General features: G+C 37.9%; 1 protein-coding gene across 1 annotated transcript in view; it reads right to left on the reverse strand.

The window, feature by feature from the left end:
* Window positions 1-5,793: 5,793 nt before the first annotated feature.
* The window catches only part of CNGB3 (cyclic nucleotide gated channel subunit beta 3), an 85,453-nt gene continuing 77,042 nt past the window's right edge, over window positions 5,794-14,204 (reverse strand). The window contains exons 16-18 of the mRNA XM_034422383.2: window positions 11,972-12,118; window positions 7,390-7,561; window positions 5,794-6,135 (exon numbers count right to left, since the gene is read on the reverse strand). Of these exons, the coding sequence (XP_034278274.2) occupies window positions 5,821-6,135; window positions 7,390-7,561; window positions 11,972-12,118 (634 nt within the window). The 3' untranslated portion in view covers window positions 5,794-5,820. The remainder of the gene's footprint in view (window positions 6,136-7,389; window positions 7,562-11,971; window positions 12,119-14,204) is intronic.

Genomic DNA, 14,204 nt, shown 5'->3' on the forward strand with positions numbered 1-14,204 from the left:
TAGTGTTCTTGTCTTTTAACTTTTTCCTCCAGGAAAATGTGTTTGCTGACCTAGTGGTCATATTGTAGCAGAAGAGAAGAAATGCTTTTGCCCATATGTTTTTCAAAACTTAGCTTATATTCTCAAATTTATTCTTTGACCAAAATAATTGTTCATCATATTAATATAAAATGTATAGGCTGCCCATCTTACGTCAAGTAACCAGACCGAGAATAGCTTTCCAGGAGACTTAGTAATGGGAAGAATTAATACTGTGCTGGGGGAAAAAAATCATTTAACAGAATAACAACATTGGAAGGAACCTTAGAGATCTTTTAATCCAACCCCTGCTCAAGCAGGAAACCCTAAACCTGTGATGGCGAACCTGTGGCACGCGTGCCGCAGGTGGCATGCAGAGCCATATCGGTGGGCACGCAAGCATTGACCTACCTTAGCTCCAGCACGCATGTGTGCACCAGCCAGCTAATTTTCAGGCCTTCTGGGCCCACTGGAAGTCGGGAAACAGGCTGTTTCCGGCCTCCGGGGTGGGGGGAAAGCCATTTTTGCCCTTCCCAGGCTCCTAGAAAGCCTCTGGAGCCTGGGGAGGGCGAAAAACAGGTCTTTTGATCTCACTGGAAGTTGGGAAACAGGTTGTTTCTGGCCTCCGGGGGGGCGGGGAGGCTGTTTTCACCCTCCCCAGGCTCCAAGAAAGATATGGGTGTGGGCGCGAGTGTGTGCGACCTCTCCTCCCCCGCGCTCCCCCTGCTTTACCTATACCATTTCAGACAAATGATTTTCCAACCTCTTCACAATTGTTGAGTTCATATAGTAACCTAAAGTCTAAGGTAAGCAATTCACATCACATCAGTTTCAGAGCTGAGAAACCCCTGTCTTTGTTTTAGTTTCTTTAAGTCAGGGGTCTTCAAACTTGACAGCTTTAAGACTTGTGGACTTCAACTCCCAGAATTCCCGGAGTTGAAGTCCACAAGTCTTAAACTTGCCAAGTTTGAAGACCCTTGCTTTTAAGTATTCTACAAAGAAGACATTTGGTGGAGGCAACTTCTCAAGATTCATATAGGTATTTTATTGGGAGTCCATGTACAATTTCATTCTTTATTCTTAGCTCAATTCCATCATTGTTTATTCTGCTAATGGCCCTGGAGCAACCACCTTTGTGTTTAAGACCTGCTGCAGACCTTTTAATCTTTAGAGGCACTATATAAAGAATGCAAAGTCTCAAGGCTACGGAAGTCTCCTACAATCCTCTCCGTAATCTGATAACATTAGAACAAAAAAAGGGTCATAAAACATCAGAATGGCTTTAGAATAGTTCAGTACAGCTGACCTTTTTGCCAGTGGTGCTTTTTTAACCAAAATGGAGTATTTCCCTGGAAAAGCTTATTGTTATGAATGAAACAGTGGAACATGATGGATGGCCACAACAGAGGAAGTCCGGTGGAGAAATCTATTATTATTTCTCATTCATAAATTATTCCTCTTCAAGGATTATGCAGACATCCAAAGCCATTTTTCTGGCAAGTAGGAAAAATTTCAAGGAAGTGAAGAGCTGCTGTTGCCTCATATATTGCATTGTTCAATAACGGCTCCCAGTCAAATATTTTTTCAAGTATTAGCCATTGTACTTCACTTTATTCCTAACACTAGTAGTTCCCAGTGGGAAAAAAAATCAGAAGTTATATTTTTAATCTCGCAGAGATACGGCTTTAAAAGTCCTGGTATTTCTGTTCTCTTGATAGGTTAATAAAAACAGTAGGATTGCTCTCATTATCTTAATTTTAATATTTTTAAAAAGCACCTTAATTTTGTTAATTTTATGGATGGCTTCTCCTGTTGGTTTTCAATTTCATGTTGTGAGGTAAGGAACAACCTTCAGAGAAATTATTTGGAAGCAAAGGTCAATTGTGTTACAGAATGTTTAACAGGCCTATGTTTAAAATGAGCCGCACTACTCTTGCCACCCCTATTCCACTACCATTCTCTGCTGCTGAAAGGCTCCAGAATGTTTTACCATATTTTTGGAGTATAAGACGCACAGGAGTATAAGACGCACCTACCTTTTTTGGTGAGGAAAAGAAGAAAAAGAAATCTTCCTCTGCCTCTGCCTCTGAGCAATTTTTCCTCGTTGCAGCAAACAGCCTGCTTTACTTTCATTTTCGGTTTCAGCATAGCTTGATTAGCATAAGGAAAAAAAATCTGCTCCAGCAATTTACTTCTTTACAGCAAGCAGCAGAGCCCTGTGCAAAACAGCTGAGAACAAATCAGCTGAGAGTCGGGAGGCCAATCCAATCAACTTGTGCTAATTAGGCTGTGCTGAAACTGAAAGGAGCTGTTTTTTCTTGCTGTTTTCTTGCAAGGAGATAACTGCTGTGAGGCAGAGGCCAAAGGGTGGGGGCCAGTGGGTGGGCGGGGCTACATTCGGTGTATAAGATGTACCTAAATTTTCACCCCCTTTTAGGAGGGAAAAAGGTGTGTTTTATACTCCGAAAAATACGGTGTGTATGGTTAGTAGCATCAATAAAACAGAATGGATTTCAGTCTTCCAATCCTATAATTTTATGCAACTTTATTCTTTGTTGGTATGCTCATAGTTTTTATCAGTGAATTTTTTTATAAGAGGAGTGTGGAAAATATTCAGAAGCTGAGAAAATATTTTTTGTCTGGAGCTCAGGACAAAACAATTTGAATGACATTATTTTAAGTATTAAGAATTGTGAGTTCTGCAGTTGCTTGCCCAATAAATTGTGACCAGGTTGTCTTTTGTTTCCAACATAGCCTATACAGATAATCCTCGATTTACAATAGTTCATTTAGTGACAGTTAATAGCTAAACAACAGCAAGAAAAAAGTGATTTATGACCATTTTTCACACTTAGGACCATTACAGCATCTCCCATGGTCATGTGACCAAAATTTAAATGCTTGGCAACTGACTCACTTATGATGGTTGCAGTGTTCTGGGGTCACATGATCACCTTTTGTAACCTTGAGACAAGCAAAGTCAACGGGAAAGCCAGATTCAATTAAGAACCGTGTTACCAACTTAACAACTCCAGTGATTCACCTAACAACTGTGGGAAACAAGATTATAAAATGGGGTAAAATTTACTTAACAAATGTCTCACTTAGCAACAGAAATTTTGGGCTCAGTTGTGACTGTAAGTCAAGGACTACCCTACTGTTTTAAGAGTGCTTATTCCTATTCCAGTAGACTGAAGAGGAAGGGAAAAGATTATTGAATATACTGAACATTGTTATATTTTTATGTACTAAGTCAACTTCCATGTGTGTGTGTGTCTGTTCAAACCCTATAAGTTTAAAACTCTGTCCTGTACAAGTAGAACAAATGTCTTTAGTGAATGCTGAAATTTTGAAAGAGATGTTTCTCTCGAACTATGAGAAATCATATATACAACTAGTCCTTGCTTAACAACCTGCAATTGTGGCTAGCAGTTCCCTCACTAAGTGATGTAGTCATTAAGCAAGATATCACATGACCATTATGGACTTAGAATTTCACTTCTACCATGGTCATTAAGTGAGATATCGTTTGCGAATTTACTGCTAGCTTCTCCAATGATTCTGAAGCAAAGATCAACAGATAGCCACTGTTACAATGTCCAAGTTAACAAAATAATTCTGAAAAGAGAGCGTTTTATTTAATAATACACAGAACAATGTTAACCCAATTATGCAGCACTTTTTAAAGTAAAATAAATTATAATCATGGAAGCCAACAATTATTTAAATGATAGCACTATGTTTTACTGCCTTCTAAAGAATTTACATTTGTACCATTAGAAAGAACCATTTTTCTTATCAGTTTCCAGATATCTTTTACAGTGTTTGTTGTTACAAACCAACACATTGATCCTTATTGTTGCTACTTATAAATTACTGTCAATGTCCTCATGGAGTTAGACAAGGAAAAGTACACAATAATGTGGCAGTTTATAATCTAAAATATTCAAAGCCAAAATCCTTGAGTACAAATGTCATTTTCCTGGTTCCAGGATAAGGAGGAGCAAAAATTTTATCGGTCATGCATAGGAAAATCTAACTCCTCTTATATCTTTTCTGAATATTACAAGGAGGCTTTTTTATTTAAAATTAGCCAGAAAGCTAAATTTTCGTGTCCAAATAGGCTAGTAAACAGTTTGCATCAATTAAACTATTTTGGATAATTGACTGTGCAAATCTTACATTGCATATTTTAATTATACTACTTGTGAAAAGCACAGAATCCTACCCTGATCCTTGGGAAATGCCTTGTCAATCTCCTGCTTCTGGACATTGTTTGGCATGTTATATTTCATGTTATATTTGCCACCCTGCAAGCCAGCATACCCTGCGTAATTTTCAAACCTGTGGCAATCATAAGAAAATACAGACAAAGAATCTTTAGAAATCTCTCCTTTTTCCCAAGGTTTCTAATTGCATGGATTCACTAGTGGTATGTGTTCTCCTTGGAGTTCAAAAAATGTTATTTTTGTTTAGTATTCTATGTAAGTAAGAGATTTGTAGAAACGCAAGTACAATTTTATGTGAAATTAACAGTAAACAGGGACCACTAAGCCCAGTGTTCCTGTATTTGTTGTGCTCATAGCTACTGTTTCTGTAAATCTTGGAAAATCTAGATATTTTTAAATACTAAATTAAAAATAGATACAGTAAAACACATGCTGACATATTATTAGCTTGGAACCCTCTATGTCGGTGGTTCTCAACTTTTTCTTTGCCACAGATCCCCTTCAAATACCTCTTGTGGCCATGGATCATGGCCACGGACCACCAAGATCTTTCAATTCAAGATTTAAAGCACTAGATTGCATCATGCCTTTGCGGTGACACTGTGACAACATTGTGGCTTCCCCCAGGGATTTGCAGACCACAGGTTAAGAACCACTGCTCTATGTTGTCATCTGAAAGTGTCTTTAGTGTATCAGTGGCATTTATTTCTGAATAAGTAATAGCACACTCTTAAACACAATCCATCACAACTTATTTTTAGTTGTCCCTTCTAGATAATGTTTGCTTACCATAGTACAATCTAGGCTTTCTGGTCAGATATGAAACTTTTCCCTCTCCTAATAAAGTGGACCCTGGGGAAAAAAATTCTTAAGCTTGCTTCAAGGTCTCAAGTCTTCCAATGACAAGAATAACATTTAAGACATTTCATTTGAACACTTGATGTGAGATTTGGGAAAAAGGAATGATATACCCAGCAGCAGCAACAACAACAGCAGGATGAGTGAGATTTACGTGGCTGTTATTGAGGTGAAGTGAAAAATAAGATGGGTAATTCTGGAAGCTCATCCTTGACCTAAAAAAACTATACTTTTATTTTTTTAATCAATTTTTTTTTTTAAAAAATGGGTAGATTTGCAGCATATACTTGCAAAATGCAAAGGGCAGCATGCACTTAACCGAGTCATTGAAAAAACAGCATGTCACAAAAATCCCAGAACCATGGTCATTTCTGCCTCAGGACTGAGTCTGAACAACCCTCAATAAATATAAATTAATATTGAGTTATATTTTAAGCCAGCCAGTCAGCTAGCCTGGACAAGAAAATGAGGTGAAAAGACTGTGAATTATTTGTCTAGCAATCAGCAGGACAATGATCAAATTTTCTATTTTGAAATTATTGTTGAGGATTTATAGTTGATATTCGCCTTATAATTTACAATGAATGCAGTACCACTAACATTCTACTAGCTTTTATATTTATGTTTTTGGAACATACAAAGAAATCTGAGATAATCTGAGAGCTCAAGCAGTGCCTGAGATGTCACATACTGAATGTATAGAAACATCCACTGGTTATTCTTCCTTTTTCTCTTTGACTTCCACAGTAAGGATTTCTCCTTCCCCTGCTATAGGAGAAGGAGTCATGCTAATAACAAGGGACTGTTTATTGATGCCTGAGAGCACCAATGGTTGGGGTGAAGGTTTTGTGACTGCCTCTTCTTTAGGAGCACTTGCCTCAGCTTTGGTTTCTTGGACTTTAGTCTTGGGCTCTTCAGCTGGTTTTTTTCCCTGTGGATTTGGTTTGACATTTTCTCTCTTCTTTTTTTCTGCCTTTTCTTTTTCTTCCTTCTCTTTCTTTGCCTGTTCTTCCTGGGCTTCCTTTTCTTTCTAATAAAAAAAAAAAATTAAATATTGACTTTTATCTTTTTCTACCATCTTTCCATGTTTTTTGCTCCTTTTGCCTGCTTATTCCTCCTCCATATTTTCCCTCTAAACATAGACTAAATATATTAAATAAGAACACTTAATTGTGCAACCTCACAGCTTTGTCCATAGTGACCAGAGGAATGTTGTCTTCCAAGCACAGTTGGTAGAAAACCCATTCTCACTTCAAAGTGGTTTTCTGGTCATAGAGTAAAGTAAATGATTGACTGATTGATGTAGCACCTGGAATCCTTCACAAGTTCTGCAAACTACTAAGACAAGAGGCTGCTACATAAACAGTCTTAGAATTTCCCAGAAGTGATTTTGACCATAAACATCTCTAATATATCATTTATTTCTATCAGAATAATTTTAACTTTTTAAAATTAGTTATTTATATAACAATTTGTGCATTTCCCAATATCTCTAATTCTTGTGGGAATACCTGATATCTGTCTATTCAAACATTTTTCACTAGGATACAGTAACTAAAAGATTGCATTGCATCAGTAAGGTATACTATCTAAATATAGTTTTACACTTAAATCAACCTTTTTCAAAATCTTGTCTTACAGACTACACATTGTGTTTTATATTCAAAGCAAATTTCAAGTGTTGGGTATGAAAAGTGCTCTTTAACCCGTAAAGCAGGGGTGTCAAACTCTATTTCATTGAGGGCCGCATCAGGGTTGTGTTTGACCTTAGGGGGCCGGAGTGTGTGTGGCCAGCTCAACATCACTTGTGTTGGGGGCGCTTGTGGCCCAAGCACTTTGCTAGCAAAAATGGGCTCCCAAGCTCCTTTTCGGCTGTGATGGCAACCCTTTGCCAGTGAAAAGGAAGCGGGGGAGTGTCGCCCATGGCCCTCCCAAGCTCCATTTTTGGCTGTGATGGCCTCCTGCAACCCTCTGTCAGTGAAAATGGAGCTTGGGAGGACCACACATAGCCCTCCCAAGCTCCATTTTTGCTAGCAGAGGCACTGCGGGCCAGTCCTTTGCTGTTTCCAGGGTGACCCCATGGGCCAGATTTAAGCACCCTGTGGGCTGGATCCGGCCCCCGGGCCTTGAGTTTGACACCCCTGTCATAAAGATAGTTGCAAAATTCATTTCTGAAATCATTTTTACTAATTGCTAGTGTCCTGAATTTTAGCTATTTCTTTAATTTGATCCATTTTCTGCCTTTCTTGTTTTACACTGGGTTAGCACCACAAAAGATACATACCAGGGCCTCATTCGCTTTCTTCACCCTGTTAATTACGGCTAAAATACCTCCTTTCCCACCAGTTAATGCTTTGAGCATCTTAGGTGCTTCCGCTTTAGCCATAAGCAGAGCTAGGCCCTTTACAGATGGTGCTGGTGGTCCAGTAGGTTTTCCTGCTTTCTTCGTAAGTGCTCTAAATTGTAGAAAAAGAAGAGGGTGGGAAAAGTCATCAAATATAGCATCAAATGCTTCTTAATGATTATGATTCTAATCTCCGTAAAGTCTTCCAATCCTATTTTCCTAATTAGTCAATGAAATACAGCAACTTCTGCTGGACACTTGGACCTCATCTGATGCCCTTATCTTTGTTTCCATTATTTTTAACATTTAAAATTTTATTTTATCTCTCCCTTCCTTGTTTCCAAGTAAAAAGTGCCTTATATGATTGTCTTCTCCTTTTTCAATTGTCAGTTGTTACCAAGACAGTTCATTGCACAGTTAGCTAGATGGTTTAGACTGGATTGGGCATGTTTGCTTATCAAGTCCTTTCAAAGGACCGGGGATAGAGAGGTACCATATTTTTCAGAGTACAAGACGCACCTTTTTCCCCCCAAAAAGAGGGTGAAAATCTGGGCGTGTCTTATACTCCGAATATAGCCCCGCCCAGCCTCTCAAATGGAGATTTCAGAGGCTGAAAGAAGCCTCTGAAAGAAGCTTCAGAAAAAAGCCTCTGAAAGGCTTTCATCTAAAATAATATAGCAAGCAACAAAAGAAGAATCAGTAAAGGTTCTAACCAAACTATATTAACAAATCTGGAGAATGACACAATAACCAACAGATCAGAAGAGGTTAATCTACATACCAATACCAAAGAAAGGAGATTGAACAGAGTACAGATAGTCCTTCAGAATAAAAGCCTCTGAAAGAAGCTTCAAAATAAAAGCATTTTTTTGTTCTGAAGCTCTGTTTCGGAGGCTTTCAAAGGCAGAAAAAAAAGTTTTTTCTGAAACTCTTGTTTCAGAAGTTTCAGAGGCAGAAAAAAAAGCAAGGCACAGAGCTCACAGCCAACAAATCTGTTGCTAAAATTCACCTCTGGAACAGCTGATTGAAGGTATTCCGGGAGACCGATCCACCCACCAATCAGCTTTTTTCTTATTTTCCTCCACAAAAACTAAGGTGCGTCTTATACTCCAAAAAAATACGGTATTTCTCTTTCATGGTGTTCAAGGTATCACAGGATGTCAAATTATTCCAGGTTAAGCTGCTTTTTGCAATTGATCAATGGAGATTTTGTCAATGCCGATCATATTCAAGTGGTGTTCCAGACATTTTGGAATTGTAGCCAAAGCACCTATTACTATTATTATCTTTGCTTTCTTGTCCCATTGTCATTTTATTTCCATTTGTGAGTCTTTATATTTTGTTATCTTTTCCAGTTCTTTCTATTCTACTCTGCTGTTGCCAGGTATTAGTACATTCATTATCCAGACTTTTTTGTCTTTATTATTGACAATTGTTAAGTCTGGGATGTTATGTGGCAGGTGCTTCTTTGTTTAAAATCTAAAGTCCCAGAGCTTTTTATCATCTTCATTTTCTAATACTTTCTCTGTTTTGTGGTTCCACCCAGTTCTTGCTTATAGGCAAACGGGATTTCTTGTAGACCTTCCAATGAATGCACCATTGTTTTTATTATTGTTATTATTTAAATGAACAATTCTGCTTTGCCTGTGCATGGGTAATTTCCATCTCAGTTGACAAAAATAAAAATAAAATACATATTCTGTACCCAATTGTATTTTTTCCCCCTTTTTGTATAACTTATAAGCACTTTCCACTGACTTTTTTAGTTCATAAAAAAGCAGGAAATTCCTTGCAAGAACTTCAATGCATATCATGGATGGATGAATCATATAGCACCTAGTTTACTCTAGGGATAATGGAAAGAATTGATTTCTTGGTTGTCTTTATCCCCTTTAAAAGTATTAATCTGAATAAAATTCCATGGACAATTAAATGTATCTCCTCCTAAATCAGTACAGAAATAGCTTAGGGTAGATGACTTGTAGAATCTATATAAAACCAAAGAAAAGATTAGTTAAATCATCTCAGAGATCCATTTATTTCAGTACCCTGTGTCTTGTATATACCGTATTTTTCAGAGTATAAGACACACTCCTCCCCCCCCCAAGAGGCTGAAAATTTGGGTGCATTTTATACTCCCAATATAGCTTTTTCGAAGCTTTTCTTTCAGCCCTAATGAGGCCCTAGCGAGTGAAGCGATCTTCCAGGCTTTGCCTGCTTTTCTCATTGCTTCTCTCTCCAAAGATCAGTTGTGCTTTAGAAGATGTTTTTTATCTCCAAGTAGGGGATGAAAAGCATGTGTGTGTGCTCAAAACCAACAAACTAATGTGCTGAAGCTGACCAGACTAAGGACACTAGCCAGATGAATACCTGGTAGGCAGATTTCCCCCATTTTCCTCGCCAAAAACTAAGCTGCGTTTTATACTCCGGTGTGTCTTATACTCCAAAAAATATGGTATTCATCATAGTGATCAGTCAACCTAATAATTTACTTTCCATCTTGTTTGACAAAAAAATACGTATTCAAATACCCAATTGTATTTTGACATGGTACATGTTGTTGAGAGGCTTAAAGAGGCTGAAATTGCCGATCAGAAATATTCTGCACTCCAGAGGTTTGAGCCTGGCTTCATCCCTACTCCTGCCCACCCAGAAGTTTGAAAGCATGCAATACTGGAGTAGATAAATGGATACCACTTCAGTGGGAAAAACCTAGCTGCATTTGTGTGTGCGGTGAGCAAAAGCTGGTGCTCGACCTGGTTGGATGTGGAGCATCACAATACAAAGGGAGGCAAGGCAAGGCCAGCGGGAGCCTGGAACAGCCAGCAATCCAAGCACCACTAATTAGCTGGTGTAAAGCTAGTTCGTGCCCCCCACCCCCACATGGTGCACCAAGGATAGGCATATAAATTCTGAACAGAACGAACTAGCATTCTAGGCTGTCAGGAGTGTATTATGTATCTAGTACATGTGGATTTTGTGACATTGTATGCCATACGCTAAATAAATAAATAAATAAACCTAATCATTTTATATTTCATTAAAAGAGTATTTTGCATGGATTCATATGTTCATGGTAGGTAGACAATTTGTGCATTATTACTGGAGCTGGAAATAATCCATTTAGTTTGAAAGATGGATACTTAAATTTATATCTTTTTTAAAAAATCTATACCATCCAGAAAAATGCAGTTCTTTAGGCAGTTGCAATAACTGCAATAAATAAATAAAATTAGCATATTTGAAACAGACTAGAAGTAATAAAAGAAAACCTGAAGTATCTAGCAAGACATATAATCTCTCTTGTTCTACGACTATATTTTATTTATTTATTTATTATTTATTTATTTATTATATTTCTATACCGCCTTTCTCCCGTAGGACTCAAGGCGGTATACAGTCAAGAAAAATATAGACACACAAACATCATAAAATTGCTAATTAAAATTATTACTTAGTTTGGTCAATTAAATAAAACCCAGAATTAGATAACATTTAAAAAATCATTCACATGTTCATATGTTTAGCCCCGCCTTTTGGAACCTCAGGGTCTTGAGGGCACGGCGGAAAGCACAGAGATCAGGGATATTCCGTATCTCCGGGGGCAGTTCATTCCAAAGGGTTGGAGCCCTCACAGAGAAGGCCCTCCCCCTGGGAGTCACCAGTCGGCATAATTTGACTGACGGTACCTTGAGTAGTCCCTCCCTGTGAGAACGAACTGGTCGGTGGGAGGCTATTGGTGGCAAAAGACAGTCTCGTAGGTACCCAGGTCCTAAGCCATGGAGCGCTTTAAAGGTGATAACTAACACCTTGAATCGCACCCGGAAGACCACCGGGAGCCAGTGCAGCTCGTGTAGGAGAGGTGTTACATGGGCGTAACGAGTTGCGCCCATAATCACCCGCGCGGCTACATTCTGGACCAGTTGGAGCCTCCAGGTGCTTTTCAAGGGGAGCCCCATGTAGAGAGCATTATAGTAGTCCATACAGGAGGTAACTAGGGCATGAGTTACCATGCGCAAGGCATCCCGATCCAGAAAGGGACGCAACTGGCGGATCAGGCAAACCTCATAAAAGGCACACATATTTTGAGGTGATATGAATCAAAAAGTGAATTTCTTAATATTACTTAGAATATGATGCTACTTCGGAATAAGAATCTCTAAGTAGCCCCATGTAGTGTTTGCATAAAACAGTATCTTTAAAACATTTTGTTTAGAATGATGTTTTTTAAGTTGGCAACATTAAGATAGATGGACTTCAACTCTCAAAATTTCCCAGCCAGCGTTTTGGCTGTGGAATTTTGGGAATTGATGTCTACATGTCTTTAGTAACTTTGAAGAACTAGGTTTAGAACTATAGTTTTTAGCATATTAATCTTGAATTGTCTCTCTTCCAGCACTAATCATGCTTTTCCTTTAAAATACTGCAACTATAATACTAACCTCTGGCTAAGATATAATAATGTATCATAGCACTTAGCACAGCAACAATTTTTCTATACATAGACGCAAAAAATACATACTTTCCCTTCTTTCTCAAGTGCCTTTCAGATTCAGGATAGTGCACAAGGATTTCATTCAGTGTCTTCTTGTCAAGAATAAAAAGATTGGCAAATCCATGAGCAATCACATTTGCAGTTCGCCGATTTCCTCCACTGGCTGCTAATAGGCTGAAAGGACAAAAGAAACAGGCATGCTTCTGTTTTTAGTTAGCCATCCTATAAACAACTTCTCCTACACTTTGAATATATTGTTGATCTTTAATTTGAATGAACTATTTAGCAGGTCAAATGCAACAGTGGGTTTCACTTACCTTTGCTACCGGTTTGGAACTGTGAGCGTGTGTGTATGCACTCTCATTTCTCTCACGTGTGGTGCTGCTTCACATGCACAGAACCTTCTGCACATGCCCAGAGCATCCCTGATGACGTCCAGGCAGGTGGGCGGAGTCTCCCGCCGCTGCCGCTCCCAGTTTGCCCAATCCAGGGCGTACCGGTAGAAACCCACCACTGGTCAAATGCCTCACTCTTTAGTCTGTGCTTTGTGGACACGAAGAACATCTGTTGGTTCATGTCTGAACCTCTGATACTTTTAATGTTTGAAATTGCTACATCCGCATATATCAAGATAGACTTATCGAGAAACAGAATACTTTTTAACTTACAAGTCCAACTTGAACATTTGGATAAAAAGCTTGATAAAGTTTTAAACCAACTCGGAAGATGGTAACCAGATGCAAGTAACAGCAGGACAAGATTTACAATCTGATGGATTGGAATGTAATTTTCTTCAGCAGACCTGAAAGATGAGCTGGACTTGAATATGCAAGTTAGCTAGAGAGCTCTGAGAAAGGTTTGTATGTTAAAGACTTAAAGCAGTTATGATAGATTTGGATCAGATAGACTTGACCAAAATTGATAGACTTGACTTTTTTAAGAAGATTGAGGAGAATTGGGGAATGGATTTATCATACCCAATCGGAAAACAAATGTTAAGAAATGTTACAATTTACAGGAAATTTTTTTTGTACAACAAATTCTGTGGAGATATAGAAAACAGGAGCTTATGATTTGGGAAATAAAATCCAATTGTTAGGAAAGATCTTGATTAATGTCTTAAAGAAAAGCCTCATTAGTTAAGAATTAATTGAGAATATTTGATCCTGGACAGACCAGAGACAATGATTGTGGTGACTTACAGTAGACCAGAAGCCGTTGTGGAACTTCTGCATGTGAAAACAATAAATAGACTTAATAGACGGTTTTAAAGTTTAATTTCACTTATTAACTATGTTTCCATATAGTGGATCAGGCTGGGTTGGCTAAAGACAATTCTAGAAATTTATAAAGTGTGTATCTGCTTTGCAAGGGGGGAGGAATTATTATCTTTGAAGTATATTTATCAGTATTTGACTAGGCCAGGGGGACAATTTATGTCTGTTTTGGTTTTTATTTATTTATTTATAATTTTTATTTATTTATTATTTTATGCACTCTTTGTATAGTCTTGCTTATTTTTGTATTTTTTTTTTGAGTTCATAGTTTATTGTTTTGAATAAAATAAAAATTAAAAAATTGTGAAAAAATGCTATATCCTCCAATGGGATCTTCTCTGTTCCAATTCTTTCTGATGTTCTTCACATGAGCAATTCATCAGGGTTTAATTTGAGCTATTTCTACCTTTGAATTTAGCATTGAATGGCAGGAAGCAGAAGCATTCTTTGGTGTAAACAATCTTTTTTGGAGGCGAGCTACCACTATCAGCAACAACCAGTAGTTGGTAGGAAACCACTTTCTGTCTCTTTTGCTTGAATGAAATGAAATTAATACATTATAAATTATCCATTATTCCAGCAAAGCACCGTATGAGACATGCATAGCAAGAAGGAAAAGGTAACTGCATCCAGAAAATCCAAGAGTTACAAATGTCCCCTTTCCTTAATCTGTGAGTTATTCATATAAATCAGGGCTATTGAAAGTTCACTTTTGTTAGTAGAATATTAGAGTGAAAAAAATCATTTTTGAAAGTATTAGATCAAGCTTGAATTATTTGTGATCACAAATCTAAATTAATCCCGGTAGTTTTTTATTCTTGCATGTGAAACCACTTTACCTGAAAGGCAATTTACGTTTGGCCTATTGGGAAGGCATCACAATCTGGTCTCATTAAGATAAGACATTTGAAAGAAGGTAAAAGGGGTAAGATAATTGGAATTAAAATATATTGTTGCAAATAAGAACCTATTACTGGTCTCTA

The sequence above is a fragment of the Pantherophis guttatus genome, chromosome 3 (assembly GCF_059756535.1).
Source record: "Pantherophis guttatus breed Tessera chromosome 3, ASM5975653v1, whole genome shotgun sequence".
Taxonomy (NCBI): domain Eukaryota; kingdom Metazoa; phylum Chordata; class Lepidosauria; order Squamata; family Colubridae; genus Pantherophis; species Pantherophis guttatus.